This window comes from Lonchura striata, chromosome 7 (assembly GCF_050655825.1).
Source record: "Lonchura striata isolate lonStrDom1 chromosome 7, ASM5065582v1, whole genome shotgun sequence".
NCBI classification, from domain to species: domain Eukaryota; kingdom Metazoa; phylum Chordata; class Aves; order Passeriformes; family Estrildidae; genus Lonchura; species Lonchura striata.
The window spans coordinates 37455071-37475407 of record NC_140709.1 but is presented as its reverse complement, the minus strand read 5'-3'; the positions used below and the strand labels follow the sequence as shown (position 1 = coordinate 37475407).

The 20337-nt window shown below is 51.8% G+C and overlaps 1 protein-coding gene and 1 long non-coding RNA gene across 3 annotated transcripts; both read left to right on the top strand.

Annotated features, from left to right (window-relative positions):
• Positions 1-4186: 4186 nt before the first annotated feature.
• LOC146766964 (uncharacterized) lies at positions 4187-4958 on the top strand. Its single transcript, XR_014956636.1, has 2 exons — positions 4187-4366; positions 4639-4958. It is a non-coding gene; the product is annotated as an uncharacterized LOC146766964 (long non-coding RNA).
• A 107-nt stretch (positions 4959-5065) lies between these two features.
• Positions 5066-17035, top strand: LOC144246724 (transient receptor potential cation channel subfamily M member 8-like). 2 transcript variants are annotated; one of them, XM_085585519.1, is made up of 6 exons: positions 5071-6603; positions 8986-9176; positions 10889-10988; positions 12185-12218; positions 13469-13555; positions 14894-17035. In XM_085585519.1, exons 1-5 carry the CDS (start codon positions 6554-6556, stop codon positions 13517-13519), a joined length of 426 nt encoding a protein of 141 aa, XP_085441645.1. In that variant the 5' UTR covers positions 5071-6553; the 3' UTR covers positions 13520-13555; positions 14894-17035. The 2 variants fall into 2 exon arrangements, with proteins under 2 accessions (XP_077641354.2, XP_085441645.1); XM_077785228.2 differs by lacking the exons at positions 13469-13555; positions 14894-17035 and having other exon boundaries at positions 5066-6603; positions 12185-13453.
• Positions 17036-20337: the final 3302 nt, after the last annotated feature.

Genomic DNA, 20337 nt, shown 5'->3' with positions numbered 1-20337 from the left:
CCATCCCTTGGGGACGTGCCCATGGACAGGACGGAAGAGGGGCCCGGGCAGACACCCCACAGTGGCCGTGATCCATCCACCTGTGGCATCCTGGGGCTGTCCCTGCCTCGGCAGCGCAGGGTGGGGCTGTGTTCTCCAGCCCCTCCTGCAGCCCCTCAGCCCTGGCTGCGCTCGCTCTTTGCCAGATGCAGCCCTGGACCAGACACAAGAACAGAAACCCAACCATGGCCGCTTCCACAGAACAGCAAAGGTACCTGAAGCCATCCCCACCTGGGCTGGGCCTGCTGTCACTGCTCAGCCGAGCACCGAGCACCGTGTGTGGAGCACTCCATGTAACATCCATGGCTTTTTGCCCTTCTCCTTCAGCTCGTTTGCAAATTCATCAAGACAATTCGGCAGGAAGAGAACATTGCCAGGGGTGCTGGGCTCAGAGCATACTCGCCCATCTTCCAAACCAAGACCAGTGCTGCCCTGCTGGATTTGCTTGTACAGGAAGGTTTTTACAATCCAAAGCAAGTAAGCAGCCTGTGGCCAGGGTTTGGTCCTCCCAGGAATTGCTTGGCCTCCTAAGGAGGCCACTGGTGAGCCTTTGAGGCCATCGCAGTGCGGTGGGAAGGGAAGCACTTCTCTGGGGACACTGGGAACACTGCTCCCTCTGGCAGCTTTCCAAGTCTCCCCGTGCCTTCTCCAGGTCCCTGCCATGGTGAGATACATCCACCAGTGGCTCATGGCCAATGATTCTGCTGAGCACAGGCTGGACAACGCCCTGCTGTATCTCACAGAAGCGCAGCCAAAAGACACAGTAATGACACTCCTGCGTGTGGCCCCATCCTGTGACAGGTAAGGGGCCCACCTGCCTAGAGGGCTCACAGCTCACCACAACCCATCGCCCTGTACAGCCTGTGCCAGGTGTCTGACCAACAGAAGAGTTTCAGGGCCCTCTGGCTGCTCCCTTTCCCAGCCCTGGCATGTCACCCCTGAGCCTGCTGTCATGCTCCCTTGTTGCCCCACAGGGGCCTGTCCCCACAGGGCTGGGCTGCCTGGCTGCTGCTGGAGAGGGGCAGTGAGCAAAGGCAAGCCGGCAGTCAACCCGGGCCCCTAGAGATACCCAGGCCACGGTGCTGTGTCTGAGATGCCCTGAGACAGAGTTCTAACCCTGCAGAGCTGCCATGGCCATGTGGAAGACCATCATGTGCACGCCCAGGACTGCAGAGCTGGCACAGCGGATACTCCTGGATGTGCTGGGGAGCTGGCCAGAGCACAGCACATGCACCTCCGATGGGGACAAAACGGGTGTCTTTGCCCTGGCTGTGAGTTTCTGCCAGTGGCCTTTGCTGGCCACAAGGCTGCCTGTCCCACAGCTCTCCATCCTCCTTTCCCCACTGCATCTCCCTGCCTCAGGCACTGGCTTGAAAGCTGGCCTAGGGACAGCTGCAGGGCCACCAGGCCCACTGCTCCTCCTGTGTCTCTCTGGGCCTCTCCCTGCCACGCTCGGTCCCAGTCACACAGACACCTCAGCACTGAGTGCTGTCTTGGGGGGCTTTGTCCTTTGCAGGGAACTGTGGTGATATGGAAGATCCTCCAGGAGCCCAGTGTCCCACGTAAAGTGATGGTGCATTTCCCGCAGTTATTTGTGCATCTGCTCTTCCAAGTGTTCTTCAGCACCAAAGAGATGTCAGAGGCGGTTGATACTTTTTGGAAGGGATGCCAGGAAGAACACAGCCTTGCTACCAGCCCCAACAGGTGCTCCATCCCAGTCCTTCTGTTCCTGCCACATGGCCAGGGCAGGAGCCAGTGCTCCCAGTGTGACCCGGGCTTTGCTCTGCACTCAGGTTTGCAGTGAGAACCCTGAAGTCCCTGCTGTGCCGAAAGCAGTATGAGCATGTGGTGGTGTCAATGGAACGCAAGCGTGGCTGGGACACGCTGCTCTGTGCTGACACCCACCATTATGCTGTGGGTCTGCTGGCCAGGTGGGACCCCTTTCCCATTGCTCTCAGCATTTGTGCTCTGTGTCTGGGGTGTCCTTCACAGTCCCTTGGTCAGGGGCCAGAGGGCCTTGTCACTGAGGGACAGCCAAGGAGACTGGAGAAGGTTGGGAGAGCAGGGTGCCCACAAAGAGTCACCTTCCTAATGGCCCATTTCTCCTTTCTGTGTGCTGGGGAATGACCAGACCACTGTGAGTTAGTTCTGGGGAGAGGTCTGTTCCCCTGGCTCATAGTCTTAATTAAGCGACTTTTACTCCTGACAGGGAGATGTCCTGCATCTCCATATCCTCATGTTCCCGCATCTTTCACTATCTGCTCCGGCTGCTCAGCTCACAGAAGCCACGCTGGGATCTGCCTGCCCTGGCCTTCATTGTGGAGGTGAGCCTGTTGGCCAGCGCTGCCTGGCTCTGCTGCCTCCCAGTTCTCTGCCCTCTCGCAGCCGCAGCTGCCTGGGACGGTGCCCACGCCCTGTGCTGCTGCCTGGGCCCCGCCCTGTGCGGTTCTGGGCTCCTGCCAGCCGGGTCCCCTGTCACTGCCCTGTGCCTTTCAGGTCCTTGAGCACCTGGAGTTGAGTGAACACAATGCTGACAGAGTCCAGCAAATCTTCTCAAGGCACCTGTGGAGCGAGTGCAGGGAGAAGCGTTGCCTGGCACTCAAGGCCCTTCTCAAGCTCACTGACGATCCCTCAAGGGTGAGAAGGGGGCAGCAGCTGAAGCCATGCAGGCAGCGTGGGGCTGGGGAACGCTGTCGCTTGGGCTGCGTAGGGCTTCGTCCGCTGGGACAGCCGCTCCCAGCTCTCCTGCCTCCCGCTTCAGCTGCCCGAGTGCTTCGGGACAGGCCTTTGGCTTCTGGGCCCTGCGGCAGCAGAGTTGCCTTTCACAAACTTGTGTTCTACACAGACCAAAAAAATGTGGAACCTGACTGAACGTCTTGTGGAGCTCCTGCAGGATGCAGATGGAGAGATTGTTAAGATAACAGTCATGGTACTCAACTTTATAATCATGGACAAGGACATGTGGATCCCCAGCCCCACTGTCCTGCAGCTGGCTGAGTCCCTCCTGCCTCTCTTTGACCATGTAAGGCTCCATACCCCCAGCCACAGCCACTGGCTGATGCCAGGACACTTGGTGCCCTGTGGATTTTCAGGCCTGTGCCCAGCTGAGCCCTTTGCAGCCCATGCTGAGGTCTTATTTTCATCTCTTCACACAGGACAATAGCCAGGTACAGCTGCTCTCCATATTGCTCTTGAGAACATTGCTGAATCTACCACTGGAAAAGGGAAGAAAGGACCTGAAGGCACAAGTGTGCCACAGTGTGCTCTCACTCTTCTTCCACTGCCATGATGAGAACTGGCAGGTGGCAAAGGTGAGGACGCAAGGGCTGCTGCTGTCCCCCTGGGAGGGGGCTCAGCTGCCTCCTGCCCTGGTGCCTGGAGGGCTGTAGCCTCCTCCAGGCCCTGGCACAGAGACGCTGATCCTGGGGGCCCTTGGCTGCGGGGCATTTCCATGTTTCTGCTCTTCTCCAGGCTTCTCGGGAAACGCTGCTTTGTGTGGCCAAATTCCTGAAGAGGAGAGATCTTGAAAAATCTGTAAAGAAGGAGAAGCTATGGAGGTTCATTGAGATCCTGGTAAGAAGGGCCGGGAGGCCGCAGCCGCAGCCTGGAGAAGCCCCCTGAGCGCGGTGCTCGGTGTGCGGGCTGGCAGCTGTGCCCCTGCCCGCTGCTGCAGCCCGAGGCCGCGCGGGCTCTGCTCCAGGCTCCTGCGGGCCCAGCCGGGTGCCGATGGATTCGCGGCCCGGCGGGGCTGCGGGGCGGCACCGCGGCTCCCCGGGCAGCAGCCGGCCCTCTGCCCCCTCCAGAGCCCGGCGCCAGCGGCTGCTGGCCGGGCCTCAGGGCAGTGCGGGCAGGGGAGGCCGGGGCTGGCGCGGGGAGCGCCCGGCCCCGGGGCTGAGCCCGCGCCAACCCTTCTCTGCTGCCGCTCTCTCCAGCTGGCAGAGGACAGCAGCAGCGCGGCCGAGCTCCTGCGCCGGGCCCTGCCCTACCTGGAGAGCCCACAGGAGCCCCTGCGAGAGGCGGCCGTCAGGTTCATGGGTGAGCCTCGAGCCCGGGCTCCCTCCCCGCCCCGCCGCAGCTCGGCCCCAGCCCCGCCTGCTGCCCCGGCAGCGCCACCCGGGCCCGGCGCCTCTGGCAGCCGTGCCCTGGGTTCGGCAGCGAGCGGCCAGGGCCCGGGCTGAGCCCTGCCGGGCCAGGAGGCCTTGTGGGCACAGGGCTGGCAGCGCCGCTGGCAGGAGCTGTGCCGCTGGGCTGACAGGCTCTGTGTTCCCAGGGATGGCCGGGCGGAGCTTGAGGGGACAGCAAGAAGAGCTCCAGCTGATCTGCAATGGTGAGAGAGGGCAGCGGGCTGACAGCGGGGGCTGTGGGGCGAGCTGCAAGCCCTGCCCCGGCTGCGGAGAGCTCTGCTCTCCTAGGTAGAGCACACAGAGAGTTCAGGGACACGTGTGGGATTCGTGGCCAGCAGCTTCGGGCTGATCCCCTTGGTCCCTGATCCCTCCCGGCCATGGCAAGAGCTGGCTGGGATGGCCCTGGCACGGGAGACTCCCCTCGGCTCCCCGCAGAGTCGGGATCTGACCGTGGCTCTGTTCCTTTCTCTTGGAGCCCTTGAATGTCTGACAGAGGATGTCAGTACTGCCGTGTTAGAGCTGGCACTTCAAACACTGCATGTCCTCCAGGCAATACAGTGTGGGCGATACTCCATCTTCCAGAAGATGCAAGATCAGCTGCGCCGGAAATGGACGACATGGCCTTGTCTGTCAGGGCTCGGATGTCTGCACTGTTGGAGCTCGGAGGAGAGCTGATTCAGGAAGCTCTCTTTCTTGGGGCCACCTGAGCCAGTGGGATTTTCCTCTTCTCTAAGATGTTTATTTTCTTCCCTTCCATTTTTTATCCTGAGTAAATAAAGAATGTGTTAGAATACGCAGATGCCCAAGAGCTATTCTTTGCTGCTCAGGGTCTGCAGGGCAAGTGGGAGGAAAGGGTGAAAAGGGTGCTTGTGCTCAGTAGCACAGCAAGCAGAGGGGGCCTGAGGCCCTTAAGGGGGAAAAGTTTGCTTGTGCTCAGCAAGGTGCCCAGGCATGCAGGGTTGCAGGGAAAATGGCCAAAAGCCCCTTGGCCTTTGGTGGCTCTGCTGAAGCCTTTTGCTGCCCACAGAGCGGGTGGGCAAGGCCAGAGCTGCAGGGATCCCTGCGAGAGCGGTGCCTGGAGATGGCCACAAGCCCTGTCCCAGGCAGGAAGCGCCATCCGTATCCTCCTGCCCGTGTGTTGCTGGCTGGATGGTTGAGGGCTCTGAGGTGCCTCTTGGTGGGGCTCCTCTGGAGCTCCTGTGGGGCTGCAGCACCGCTGCCGGGCAGGTTGGCCGGGCTGGGGGAGACCCGGAGGGACTGGGGCAGTGGGAAGCCCTGAGCAATTGGGTGTCAGAGGCCACAAGCAGCCCTCAGGCAGCCAATTTGTTCCTGCCAGAGCTGACTTATAAAACAGATCCTGGGCACTCTCTAACACCATCAGTGTTGGAAAAGGAAATGCAAGGAATTCTCAGATCTTCGGGCCTGTAAGTGAAGGCTTAGAATCCTCAGATTTACAGGATTTGATGTGAGACCTTGGAAAAGGCTTCCAAACTTAGGTGCTTGAATTGAGAATGTGAATCTATCTTTTAAAGCAGACATGTTCAGCTAAGTGGAGCATAGTTTAGAGTTTTAGATTTTAAAGTACTGTCCTGGTTTGTAAGATAAGCTTGTATTCTATTTGCCATCTGTTGGAGGTTGGGCAGGTTTGTTATTTCTTCCAAGAACAATGGTTTGCTCCGAAGAGGTAATGGTTTGTTAATGGGCCATTGACTGACTCACTTGCAGGGCTGGTAAACCTAACATCATCCCATTGTGAGATGCTCCACCCAGAGGGGGAAGCCAAGCACTCTTTTATTGTATAAAGTGGTACCTTTTTGGAGACAAAGCAGCTCTCTCTCTCTTTACGGGATTCCCAGAGAAGCAGCTCTCTCTCTTTGCGGGATTTCCCAGAGAAGCAGCTCCTTCGGCAAGATTCCCAGAGAAGCGGCTGGAGCGCGGTGAGGCGGCGGCGGCGGAGCTCGGAGGCGGCCCCGGCGCAGAGGAAGACCGGCTGCACTGCCACCAGATCTTCAGAGAAAACTATACCCTTCTAAAGATCACCACTTCAGCTGCAATTCATCAGCCACTGCAAGAGGAGCAGCTATCATTTCAACCGGACTACTACCAATACCTCGAATCCTCAGGTTGTGGACTTTATCACTAGTTTTGTTTGTACCAATTGCATTTGCCCCCTGCCTCCAAGTCTAACGGGGAGCAGGAATGGAGGGATGAGGGCAGGACCAGCAGAACGAGGAGCTCCCTGTTTGCTCTCCCCTCTCTGAGGTACCACCTACAACTTCGACCACTGCACTTTTTCTGGGAACAAGTCCAAGCCCTTGTGCGTGGAGCTGGATGCCAACAACCAGCCCCGCTTCCCGGAGTGGATCACCATTCCCCTTGTGTGCATTTACATGCTCTCCACCAACATCCTCCTGGTCAACCTGCTCGTGGCCATGTTCGGGTACGTAACGAAGGAGCCGTGGCTTCCTGGTCATCCCTGCACTGACATAGCTCTGGGGAAGAGACTGGAGTGCTGGAAAACAGCAGGAAGCCAAGCCTCGCCTCTGCATCTGTCACAGCAGCCTGGGGGAAACTGGTGCAGTGTCCTGGGGAGGGATTGCTGCCTGTCCTTTGCCTCCATCTCTAAGCATCCTCTGCACTGTGGGTGTGGTGCAAACCCCAGCAAACCCATCACAGGGGTGATGCTGGGTCAGAGCCTTACCGAAATGTGAGTTGCTGCCCAAGTGACCTTGCTTGAGCAGCAGAGTGAGTAAATGAGTTATCATCACTCTTCAGGACACTGTGGTTTTATTAACCTGAGCAGCTGTGTGGTGAGGATAAGTCTGGTACTGATTTGATGGACCTGCCATTTATTGTTCTGACTTAGACCACAGGCAATGGGCCACATCCCCCTGGGACATGCAAAAGGACTTTGTCTTGAGAAGTGCCATCACCTCTAGACCAGCAAGGTCAGGGAATGTCTTCCTCAGCTTCTCCCAGAAATCTTTGTTGCATCCTCTGCAAGCTGTGGCACAGAGTTGATTTAATCATGGGAAGTTCCTCATATCAGATTTTGGGGGTGTGTTGCCTTCATGTCTCACTTGGGAATGCAGCTGGATTGGTGTTGTGCCTCTGTTCCCATTCCCAGCCCTTGTCCTTTTCTGCTTTACACTCATGACAAGAGTACTCAAAACCTCTGACCAGCCTTCTTGAGGACCACAAGTTTATTTTTGTGATTTGATGGTACCTTGGCAGGAAGTTGCTTTGGCAACAGGAGTATTGACAGGACTCCTGGTGCTGCTCAAGAGCATCTCTCAGCTGAATGACGCTGCCAGTGTTTCCTGGCCTGAGATGAGATGCTAGAGAGTGATAAGTTGAGAATGCCTCAGATTTAGGTTCTGCTCTGACCCCTCTTCCCCAGGCTGACCTAGAATCTAAAGAAAATCAGAAATACTATTTTTGGCAAGGCATCCAAGGTAAAGCATATCTGTGCCTGGGGAGAGACAAGCATGCTCATACTCCCTAGGAAGGGTGCAAGTACCTTTCAACAATGAAGGAAAGTATACAGCAGTAAGCCAGCTCTACCCTAAAACCTTTAATATTTGCTAGAACACTTACTTTAACAATACCTGATGGTAAATGCTCTGGTTTATGCTGTTATGCCAGTAAAAAAACCCTCTAGTTTTCACCAGTTGCATCTATCTTTTACACAAAAAGAGAATCTCCACCAGGTGAAGGTTTGCATTTATCTCACATAAAGGTGCATTAGGCTCTGAGCAGAGGCATTTTGGGAGCATCCATCTGCCACTTAATGTCACACTGAAAGGTCAGGCAGCCTGGGAGCTGCTTGCACCTGTGGTTGTTGCTTTGCAGGGTCCATACAGTGCCTTGTGCTGTGGGTTTGATCTGTGCCTGCAGTGTCCTTAATACGTCTACTATAAATCTCAGGAGCTTTTAAATTTCTTGTAAGTGTTCTCATTTTAGGTTTGGGCTTTTTTCTAAGAAAGCAGTTATCTGCTCAGTTAATAAGACACAATATCTTGTGAAGAAGCATCCTGTTCTCATGTGTCTAGGCTAGAAGAAGACTGGTTAGAGCTGAGGTAGTAAAAATACATGGAGTATTTTCTTCCTATTCATATATTTTCCTGTTTATTTGTAACTTCAAGGGTTTTTTTTCCTACTGTTTTAATTCCACCCATTTGCGAAATACTCTCTAAGGAGGAGAACAAACTAAATAACCTCCTGGTTAATAAAAATGACTACCTTCAGAATGACTAGGGCCCCTAACATCAGAAGGACATGGAGCTGCCGGAATGAGAGGAGATTCTCAAAGGGAATGGAGCCAGGCTAGGAGAGCTGAGGGTGCTCACCTGGGGAGAAAAAGGCTCCAGGGAGAGCTCAGAGCCCCTTGCAGGGACTAAAGCGTCTCCAGGAGAGCTGGAGAGGAACTGGGGATAAGGCATGGAGGGACAGGACACAGGGAATGGCTTCCACTGCCAGAGGGCATGGATGGATGGGATACTGGGAAGGAATTGTCCCCTGTGAGGGTGGGCAGGCCCTGGCACAGGGTGCCCAGAGCAGCTGTGGCTGCCCCTGGATCCCTGGCAGTGTCCAAGGCCAGGTTAGATGGGGCTTGGAACAACCTGGGATGATAGAAGGTGTCCCTGCCCATGGCAGGGGATGGAATGGGGTGAGCTTTAAGGTCCTTCCCAAGCCAAACTACTCTGGGATTCTGTGACTATAAAACCATGCCCTGGTACAGTAGAGGAATGCTCTGTTGCTGGCTCTGATGCAGCTCTTTGGTGACCAACTCATCCTGGTTGTGTTCTCTCTTTCCCATCAGTTACACTGTTGGATCAGTGCAAGAGAACAATGACCAGGTGTGGAAGTTCCAACGCTTTTTCCTGGTGCAGGAATACTGCAGTCGCCTGACCATCCCCTTCCCCTTTGTCATCTTTGCCTACATATTCATGGTGCTGAGGAAATGCTTCAAGTGCTGCTGTAACAAAGAAAGCAAAGAGCCATCCATTTGTTGTGAGTTGGATTTTTCCTTGTTGCCCAAAAGTCATCTCTGCAGCAGGTGCATTGCAGTTCCTGCATGGCATCCTGTGCTTATTCCAGGCATTTTGTGCTGTGCTGGGAGATTTCCAAGGGCCATGTAGACCTCTGTCATGCAAATCCACTGTGCTGCTGGAAATCTCTTCAGTAAGATTCAAGTTTTCAAGTGATATTTATCCAGTGCTCTCTTATCTAAGCCATTTCCATGTAGAATTGCCTTGTGTGTGTAACTCATTAAGACTTCAGATTAATCCTAACTCTTTAGGGCTGCTTATGCTGTTTCTCAGCTTTGCAAGGTTGTGGGTTTGGCTTTTTTTGTAATTCATTCTTCTTGCTAGGGAGTGACTGAAAGAGAACAAACAGTTTCCATGTAGCCAAATGAGCAAACCACCTCAAAAATGTGACAAGTCAATGCTCAAGCTATTTATCTTTTTTCTGTTGGGGGACACAGATAGAAATTGTTTTAACAAGCTTTCCCCCTTGCCTCTCCAGCAAATATAGTGTTTTCTCAGCTGAGAGAGAATAAATTGAATTAATTGACAGGCTTTTTCCCATCCATCAGTAACCTGCCTGGTGCCCTGCAGCAGAAGCTGGATTTGTTACCAGTTTAGGAGGAAGGGCCTTCTTTGGCGTATAAAATTGTTTAGCACTAAATCATTTTGGCTGTCTAAATTGCTGCGTGGATTTCTTGCTGGGGAAGCTGTTGGGTGGCAGAAATTCCTGCTCAAATGATGCACAGTTGATGTTGCAGCTCTGAAAGAATGGGAGAGTTAATTAGAGCCAGAAAATGGTTGTGGTTTTGCTGATGATAGGAACTGAGAACTGCAGAGGAAGCACACTGATGTATTGACTGTGGTAAAATCCTGCCTTCCCCTTTAACTCTTATGGAAATGGTTGGGATTTGAGTGCTTAGATGCTTGTTGGATTGTGGGGGAACAGCTGAGGGGTTTGTGAGGTCAGAGGAGCACTGGGTGGAAGAAAGGGACTTCATCCATTCACCAGCCTGGGGCTTCTTCTGTCTCAGTTTATTTTATTTTTTTATTTAAACCCCTGTGGTTTATTGTGTCCTTTTGGAACATGACAAAATGCTGAAGTATTACCCTGGATGTCTTTGATGCCTCAAAGTGGGCTCCTCTGTATCAGCTCTTGAATTTACAGCACCACCACAAAATGCTTCTTAGAGAAGACAATTCTTCATCATTCTGAAGTGTTTCAGTTCAATCAAAAATCATATATCATGGTCCTTAGAAGTGTTACTCCTAATGATCCAATATGGGGTAATGTAGAAACAAATGGAAAGCTCAAACCCAGATGGGATCTTGCTAGAATATCCTGTACCTGTTGAAGCAGAGGCACCTGTGTTAACCAAGACTCAAAAAAAGTACAGAAAGACTTCTGGAGCTTGTAAGGTTGTGGGTTGGTTTTGTGTTTGCTTATTTGGTGGGTTTTGGGTTTTATGTTTGCTCGTATTTTGTGTTTTTAAGTGACTCTGGTTGCCAGGAGCATTCAGTGAAAGGCGTTAGTGTCACATCTGTGAGAGCTGAGTCACAGGTGGGCAGTGGGGCTGTGAGTGCTCAGGATGTGGAGAAGGGAATCATTAACCTCTGAATGCACACACTGACCCAGCCGCTTTGCACCTTGGCTTTCAAACACAAATTAAGTATTTTTCTTTCAAATACATTTCCCAGGCTCAAGAAATGAGGACAATGAAATCCTGGCATGGGAAGCTGTCATGAAGGAAAATTACCTTGTCAAAATCAATACAAAAGCAAATGATTCATCAGAAGAGTAAGCCTGCCTATCTTTGTCTTCATTCTCTTACTTTTCTCTTGAACATTTCTAGTGAAGGCACATTTTCAGCAGCTCTAGGTGTTTACAAACTAATGAGTAAGTAAATAAACTCAGCATAAATGTGCTTTTTATTTCTGAAGTGAAATGGTGCTTTTTTTTGTTTGCTGAAGAGAAGACAAAAAAAAGTCTTCCCATGGTGTTTTGAGATCTTATCATGGGAAGCAGTGCCACAGCTGACTCTTGCTGTAGCATTAGTTTAGGCTGGATATTAGGAAAAAGTTCTTTATGGAAAGGGTTGTCCAGCCCTGGAACAGACTGCCCAAGGCAGTGGTGGCACCCCCATCTCGGCGTGGGGATTTAAAAGCTGTGTGGATATGGCACTTGGGGACCTGAGTTAGTGGTGGAATTGGTTGGACTCGATCTTTTCCAACTCAAATAATTCTATGATTTTACATTTAGCAGAGAATGTTTACTGTTGGACCTGGAATCTCAGACATTCCCACAGCAGTAATCCAAATGGAGATGTGTAATTAGTAACATGAGTTGTGGAGACCTCTGAGGAGGGGAAGATGGTCTTTAGAATCATGGTATTTGAAACTTTGGAGACTTACGCTTGGATATTTCTTTGACTGCCAGCTCGTGGAAACATTTGGGATCTGTCTCACTGTTTTCAGAGTAACAGTTTAAGAGGAAAAAAAAAAACCAACAAAAACTGAAAGAAAGCAAGAAAACGGAACACTGCTAGAGAACAAAACCTGCTCTGTATGATTGCTTAACTTTGCTAACTTCTGGCAGCTTGAATATTTCTCTTAATCAGAGAGAGCTAATAGGAATGGACAAGAAAAACCAGACCCTTCCATATCTGTGGGCATGAACATTGCCATCCACAAATAAGTGTTTAGGTTAAGACTACCCAGAGACAAACAGCATTGCATAAGAAGCCAAACAAATACCAAAAACATTTCCTTGGTACTGGAAGCAAAAATGTCTTGAGAAGGAAAATGTAATAGCATCCTACTAATAGTAATGTGCATGTTAGTTAATTTACTTGTACTAAAAATGATGCCAGTCACGTGCAGCCCTGCCTCCCTGGGAGGATGGAGCACTGGGGGGAGTTGGGGTGTGGTAATTAGCCAAGTTTTCCTTGGTATCCAGACTGATCCCATTGCTTCATGTTCTCCTTCTGCTTCTAGGATAGTGCATCGATTCAGACAACTGGATGCAAAGGTACTTCTGTCCCAGATCGCTCCGGGAAATGTGATTCTCTCTGGTAAAGCAGGGGGTGTGCCATGGCAAGGAAAATGAGCCTCCCAGAGTTGTGTGCAGTCTTTGTCACTGTCACCAGGACCCCATTTTAATTGGGCTTTTTTACTGTGCTCTTTTGATTCCATAGATAGGAGTGTGTAGGGCATGTAGTGATTAGGACAGAAGGGAATGGTTTTGAACTGAGAGCAGGATTAGACGGGATAATGGGAAGAAATTCTTGGCTGTGAGGGTGGGCCCACCCTGGAACAGGGTACCCAGAGAAGCTGTGGCTGCCCCTGGATCCCTGGAAGTATCCAAAGCCAGGCTGGATGGGGTTGGAGCAGCCAAAAATGAGCTGTGAGATCCCTTCCAAGCCACAAGAGCTTTCTAATGTGCAGGGAAATGAAACAAAGACACTTGCTTAGCACTGGAGGAGTGCTTCTCAATATTCCTTGTGGGATGGACTAAAGCAGAAGTAATTTCCATCTTAAACTGCAACATTCCGCTGTCTAACAGGTCCATGAAACGTCAGTGGGAAGAAGGGGTGTCACACACTTGACATGTCCCCGTCCCAAAGGTGTCTGTCAAGTTTAGCTTCTGGTGGTGTTGGCATGGTGTAATTAAGCAATATAAGGCTACCCATATACCAGAGAGCACATTATGAGTTTTGTCATACAAATAATTTTTTATGACTGTGATGTTGAAATGGGTATGTGTGTTCACAATGGTTATTTTCTGAGGCTTGACTGAATTATCTGTTTGGCCTCTGAAGTGGGGAGTGGCTTTGGTATGAAGCACAGACTTTTTGGGAAGCTCAGGTGAAAAGACCCACATATACTTCAGAGTACTTTTTTTGGTTACTGTCAAATAATTTAGATTGCAAAATAATAGCTTGCTTCCAGACTGAAGGGGAAGTGGTGAGTGAGTATGATGCTGCTCTTGAAACTGAAAGGAGATCTGCTAACCTTAATTCTCTCCTGAAAATAAATACCCATCTCTTGCTTTTCTCGTCTGGTAACTGCTGGTTAACTCGCTGAAATAGAGGCATCAGGGCTTGCTGCATTAATTGCCCTGATGAACATTGTACTTGGTACTGTCCTCTCGAGCACTCTTGCATTGGGTGAAATACCTGCAGAGGCAATTACTTGTTACTTTCATTGCTCATTAGCATTGCATTCCTTCAGCTAGATGGACTTTACAAAAATAACCTCCTCTTTTTTTTTTTTTTTAAGCTCTCTGATTTGAAAGGCCTTCTGAAAGAGATTTCCAGTAAAATTAAATAAGTGGAGCTGAAATTCAAGAGCAGCTACTGGAGCAAGGTAAGCCCTCTTTAAATCCATTGTCTGCCTTGAAAAAATTACCAGCATTTGTGGTGTTAAATTGGTGTGTCTTTGAAAGAAGAGCTAGTATTAATTGTTGATGGTTGTATTCATATTGTCTGATACTGGGGAAGAAACGAGACCCAACTTCTCTTCCTCATTTGTGTTTTTCTTTATGAAAAATACAGTTTTCCATCTGGGGTTTCTATCAATTTTTGGCACTGTTTAAAATACCTTGTTTTGCTCGCTTGCCTCTGAATAACTGTGACTAACCCAAGGTTATTTTAGTTGTCTTTTTGTTGGAGGGCCTCTAGAAATTGAGGAGCTGCTGTGCTGGATCTATTACCCTTGGTATCTTTTAACTCTGAAGAGCAGGCAATCCAAATAGAAAAGACAGAAGTGAGGGCAGGAGTAAGGTTTATTTTTCCACTATCAAAGTGGGGCATTAGGCTGGATTGCTGTAGCCTTCCTGTGTCCTGTACAATAAACTGCAGTGTGAGGAGCTGACCCAAAGCCTCAGGTGCAGTTTGAGTGTCTGGTCATCAGCCTTGTGTCCTTTTGCCTCCAGTTTCAAGAAAGAATTGTTTTGGGTCCCACAGTGGGATGTGAAAAGCAGACAGAATATTGATGCAGAGAACACTGTCACCTTTAGAGACAGCAGGTTAAGAAGTGTAACTGTTGAATGGGATAATCTGGAACAACTTGATCAGCCCGGACATTACGGCCTGGCTCTTTCTTCCACAGAGTGGTTTCGTCCAAGAGACCTTAAACCTGTGCCAAACATTCCCCAGTCCGCTCACTCTTTTCCTGGGAGAACTGGATATTCACTTGAACTGAGTGCCTTTTAGTCATGAATGACTTGCAACCACCTAATAAAATCTACAAGGATCACCAGTTCCTGGGTGCTTCTGGGATGTGCTGGACTCCAAGTTGCCTAAAAAATAGGCTGTAAAATAGTGGAACTCTGGAGGCCATTTAGTCCAGTGCTGCTCAAACAGTGCCAGCGCTGATCAAAGGGAGCTGCAATGTGGCTGGAAAACAGGTTGTAATTAGATACAGGGGGGCAGCCTGGGACAAGGGACAGTAGTTTATGGTGGAGCTTGTGGAAAGGGACCTCTCATGATGGATGGCAGTGCCTTCAGAAGAATCCTAGAATCCCAGAGCGGTTTGGGTTGGAAGGGACCTTAAAGCTCATCCAGTTCCACCCTCTGCCATGGGCAGGGACACCCTCCCCTGGACAAGGCATCCAGTCACCCAAGCTGATGTCGAGAGGATGAAAGCAAAGCCTTGAGGTGGGCTGGGAGTTCTACTCACCAATTCTTTCTGTTGCTCACACAGGTACCAATTCATGAAGAATAATTGCTTGAAGCTGGCAGCACCCCCCAAGCAGATGGTAATGGAGGCACCAGAGTATCAATGTCTCAGCAGGAGTCAGCAGGATTTTCTTGCAATTTTTATTTTTGTTGATCAAACAGCCCTTTCTGCTTGTTGCAAGGTTGTGGTGAAACTGGAGATGGCTGCTTATCTCCTGACATGATTCCTGTGTTACCCAAAATCTTCTCATCTGCCCTAAGGTCCAGTGGCAGCAATTAGTCCTTGTTAAGCTGCTGTTGCAAATCACTCCTATTTCCAAGAGTTCTGCTGCTCTTGCCAAAATCCCTTTGCTTTTCCATTTCACTTGGAGGGACCTGTGCATGGGTTTCCTTCAAGCACTAATTGCATGTCTGAATGAATCAATCTCCCTTCCTGTTCTGCCCTGTAGTAGCTGGATCTTGCTTGTTCCTTGCACGGGCTGTCAGACCTGCTGGGGTCTGGAATGCTGGTGTGCCAGAATGTAGTGGATTTCAGCATCATCCCCCCAAGGAAAGCCTTTGGTCCAACCCTGCATCCCTATTTCAGACTGTAAAGGAACATTGTGGACTTGTTCCTCCTCTACCCGGAACCTTTCAGCAGTGCAGAAGTTCAGCTATTACAGCCCTGCATGGGAGAGACATTAATTTATCTAGGAACTGTTTCTAAGGCTTTGTGGGCAATCCTTCCTTGGTTTCAATCATGAAAATTTGTATTCTGGGAATGTTGGAATTCATTTGACTTTTCCAATGTGTGTTTGCTGATGTTTGCAGCTGGAAATGGAGAAGAGATTGTTGGAACCTTTAAACAGAGCAGTGCTTGATATGGTGAGGTGGCTCTTTCTGTCTAAAATAGCATCTGAATTCTGTCACTATTTTTTTTTTTTTTCTTTTGTATAGCTGAGAGCATAGCCAGCTGAAAACACTACAAATAGCATTTATTTACATGGCAAAGCATTGTATCAAGCTTCCTTCCCAGTGTCTAGGAATCATGGAATCATAGACTCACCAGAGGAAAGGACCTGCAAGGATCATGGAGTCCAACCCCTGGTCCTGCACAGACATCCCAACAATCCTATCCTATGCATCCCTGAGAGCATTGTTCAAATGTTCCTTGGGCTCTGTCAGCCTGGGGCTGTGCCCATTCCCTGAGGGCATCTGGTCAGTGTGCCAGCACCATCTGGGAAAACCTTTTCCTAAAATTCCACCTGACCCTGCCCTGACACAGCTCCAGCCACTCCCTCAGGTGCTGTCCCTGTCACAGAGAGCAGAGATTGGAGCTGTCCTTTGGGAGAAAGCTGCCAGTCATGCTGAGACCTCCTCCTCTCTCCAAGCTGAACAAGCCAATTGACCTCAGCTGTTCCTCATACAGCTTCCCCTCCTGGCCCCTCATCATCTTCATTCCCCTCTTTGGATACTCTCTGCAAGTTTTATATCCATATGATACATTCAGAGAGGTTGCTGCTCTTTTCTCCCTGCATTTTATCACCCAACTGTACTGTATGCTGTGCATGACATCATCCTGGGGGCTCCAGCACTAACAATAGCAGTGGTATTTGTTTTCATGTGGAAATATTTCCTGCTGAAAAATAAAGGAGCTGGGCTTTCACTGATTCACATGGCAGTTAGCTGCATCATAAATTCTTGAGATAAGGTTCCTTTCTGGAAATTATTTTTCCCATATCATTTGTCTGCCTTGGATGTGAAAATTGTGCTTTTTGTTCACTCCCTTCCTATATAAAACCTGTGGAATGCTTTAAACCCTTCCGGGAAATCCCAAGGGCCTTGTCTTGGAAGAATATACAATAGACTCTCCACCTAGGCTTAAAGAGAAGACTTCTGCCACGGAGCCTTGCAACACCAGGATCCACCCCAGTTCCTTTCCCCGTGTCCCAAATTCTTGCATTTTTTCCTTTCCCTGTTTCCTCATTGGTTGTGGTATCCCTGGTGGCCAGCCCCATCTTCCCTGTAGGCCAATGCCCTTTGCTCTGCCCTTTGTGCTGCCCCTGTGCCCTCAGACCATTGGCCACTGACCCCTGCTTAACCTTGTGCAGAGCACATGGCCAGGTCTTTGTCCCTGATCCCTTCAGCCAGGTGGATGCAATAAACCTTTGCTGGAATACATCATAAATAGACCCTTCCTGTCTTTCCTCTGCTGGGCTATGTGTGTGTGTGGACTTGAAATGGCTGTTCTTGTGGCCTTACTCAGAGCAGCTTCTGAAGGTGACACTTTGAAGAAGGCTGCAGCATGTCTAGCACCCTGCCAGGTGGCAACAAAAACCTGCTGTGTGATTGCCTGAAGCTGTAGAGATCTATTGTTGTGTGAATGTAACTGTGCAACCATGTTCTGTAAGGTCTGAATTCTGGAGTCAGTCCGTGTGCAGTGCTGCAGCCAGGGGCACCAGCCCGTGCTGCACATGCTGCTCCCTTCCCAGAAGCCGCGCGGGCTCTGCTCCAGGCTCCTGCGGCCCAGCCGGGGCCGATGGAGCCGCGGCCCGGCGGGGCTGCGGGGCGGCACCGCGGCTCCCCGGGCAGCAGCCGGCCCTCTGCCCCTCCAGGGCCAGCGCCAGGATTTGGTGCCAGCACCTTCACGGTGGGCAGGGGAGCCCTGCAGGCGCTGTTTGTAGAGAGCGCTGCCGGCTCCAGGACGGTTTAGATGAATGGAGACGAGAGATCTCTGAAGGCTGCTCTTGGGGTATAAGGTTTATTAGGGATGGAGAAAGGTCCTGCTTTGAGCTGCCAGACGCAGCACGTGGCGAGGCTTGAGAGGGTGAGGGAAGTTCCATGAGGAGGGGAAGTTCCAAAACAGCGTCTGGCCCCTCAGAGCCCCCTTATCAGGGGGCTTCAAGGTGGGCTGGAACAAGGCTTGGGCCAATGGGGTTACATGCACTTGATGTTTCAGGGGAGGGTTACAGGTGCGGGGTGAACCATACATTTTGGGGGGTGAGATGGAACAGTCCACTTGACCCCAGGACCCATCCGTAGGCAGGGGCATTGTCCGGCTAGCAGAGAGGACTGTTCTCATCCTGGCTGTATTATTTATTAATAATTATATTTATCCATCCTTCCCTACAGCTGTTGTCTGGCTGCTGCCAATAAGGGGCAGGGGGCAGAGGCAGGGCTGGCTGCCAGCCCGGGCCCTCGCGGCTGCCCAGGCCAGGTGCTGTGACTGAGGCCCCCCTGACAGAGAGCTCTGGGCCCGCAGAGCTGCGGCCACCATGGGGAGGGTGGCCACGTCTCCTGGAGCAGGGCTGCGGAGGCACTGCTGCCCTGGTGGCTCTGGACCCCACAGAAACAGCAATGGAACATGCACAAGAACAGCAGGTCTGCTTTCAGCACTTCCCTTGGCTGCTCCTTTAGGGTGCTTGCACCACACTCAGAGACACAGAACACCTTCTTTTCCTCTGAGAGTTATTCCTGGCCTCTTCATTTTTCCAATGCACCAGGTATTAGCTGCTGGCTTCAACTAGACACATAAACTGCTGCATTAAACTTTCAACTCAGCTGTTTTTTTAATCCAGAATGCTTTAAAAATGTGCAGAAAAGTCCAATGAGACGTGACTGTGTCTCTGTCTTGTGAATCTCACTAGCTATTGGAGCTTTTGTGTTGCTGCTAATCCCTTCTATGAAAAAAATTAATTCTAGGGAAGAGCAACATCATCTGACAGACACCAAGCATTGCCAGCAGTTCCTCCAGGTGTTCCTGCCAACAGCCCCTGCAGGAAGGAGCACAGTCCCCAGTGCACGTGGCTGTGGCCCCCTCTGGCACAAAGCCCCCAGGGGCACAGGTCTCTGGGGCAGGAGACGGGCACCAGCCCTGCCAGGGCTCGGGGGCTGGCAGGTCTGCTTGGGCAGGGACTCTGCCACAGCTGCTGGTGTCAGTGTTCCCAGGCTCCAGGGCTCAGAGCAGAATTCCTGCCCTGGCCCACAGTTCCTTGTGCCACAGTTCCTTGTGTGTGCCACACCCATGGGTTTAGGATGACCATGGACCGTGGCAGCTTCCATGGAAGGTCCCATGCCCTTCCCAGCGTGGCTTTGTCGGCAGCCCTGGGGGCTCCTTCTGCTGCCCTGAGCCCGCAGAGCAGGGCAGCGTTTGCTGATGGTCTGAGCCCTTCCTAAAGATCCTGTTGGGCTGTCTCAGACACTTGGGGCCAGGGATTCCTGCCAACCTGGGCCACTTTGGGTGGGCAGGGGGTGGCCCCAGGGCAGGTGCAGTGTATGCAAGGCCCTTTGTGACACATGCAGCATGGAATGGAGCTGGGTGTCCAAGGGCCCTTCGTGACACGGTGCAGCATGGAACGGAGCCCGGTGTCCAAGGGCCCTTCGTGACACGGTGCAGCATGGAATGGAGCTGGGTGTCCAAGGGCCCTTCGTGACACGGTGCAGCATGGAACGGAGCCCGGTGTCCAAGGGCCCTTTGTGACACGTGCTGACATAGGAGCTGGAAGTGGCAAGAGCACGCCACTCTGCTCAGAGCAGGCGACCAGAGAGGACGGGACAGAGCGGTGCTGTGAGGAGCCCCCACACAGCGCGCTCATTCCTGTCCAACCCGGAGTGTTTCTGAGGCATAGTTCTTGCAGCTCACCTTGAGGCCAGACCACAGGACTCGGTGAGCTGTGGCCTTCCAAGGCTTCAATTCTGCAGGTGCCCTTGAGGGCAGACCGTGAGACTTGGTGCCCCAGATTTTTCCAAGGCATCTCTCCTGAGGGTAGCCAGAAATCCGGTCAGAGACATGGGGCAGGGAGCCCTGAGAGTGCCCAAGCTGACCTGGGTAGAGGAGGAAGAAGGCGGCCCTGCAGCTGCCCCAGCACAGGAGACTGAAGAGGTGGTGCCATTCCATCCACCACAGGAGGGTAAGTGGCAGAGCCAGGCCGCAGGGCTGGTGCCTTCAGCCAGCTTGGCTCCATCACACCCCACCCCATCCCATCCCATCCCATCCCTTGGGGACGTGCCCATGGACAGGACGGAAGAGGGGCCCGGGCAGACACCCCACAGTGGCCGTGATCCATCCACCTGTGGCATCCTGGGGCTGTCCCTGCCTCGGCAGCGCAGGGCTGGGCTGTGTTCTCCAGCCCCTCCTGCAGCCCCTCAGCCCTGGCTGCGCTCGCTCTTTGCCAGATGCAGCCCTGGACCAGACACAAGAACAGAAACCCAACCATGGCCGCTTCCACAGAACAGCAAAGGTACCTGAAGCCATCCCCACCTGGGCTGGGCCTGCTGTCACTGCTCAGCCGAGCACCGAGCACCGTGTGTGGAGCACTCCATGTAACATCCATGGGTTTTTGCCCTTCTCCTTCAGCTCGTTTGCAAATTCATCAAGACAATTCGGCAGGAAGAGAACATTGCCAGGGGTGCTGGGCTCAGAGCATACTCGCCCATCTTCCAAACCAAGACCAGTGCTGCCCTGCTGGATTTGCTTGTACAGGAAGGTTT

What these genes read in the sequence shown, in the direction of transcription:
- LOC144246724 (XM_077785228.2), top strand. Translation starts at nt 6,554, where the DNA reads ATGCTCTCCACCAACATCCTCCTGGTCAACCTGCTCGTGGCCATGTTC. An exon ending in CAAAGAGCCATCCATTTGTT is followed by an intron (nt 9,177 to 10,888) that starts GTGAGTTGGATT and finishes TACATTTCCCAG; the next exon opens with GCTCAAGAAATGAGGACAAT. An exon ending in GCAAATGATTCATCAGAAGA is followed by an intron (nt 10,989 to 12,184) that starts GTAAGCCTGCCT and finishes TTCTGCTTCTAG; the next exon opens with GATAGTGCATCGATTCAGAC.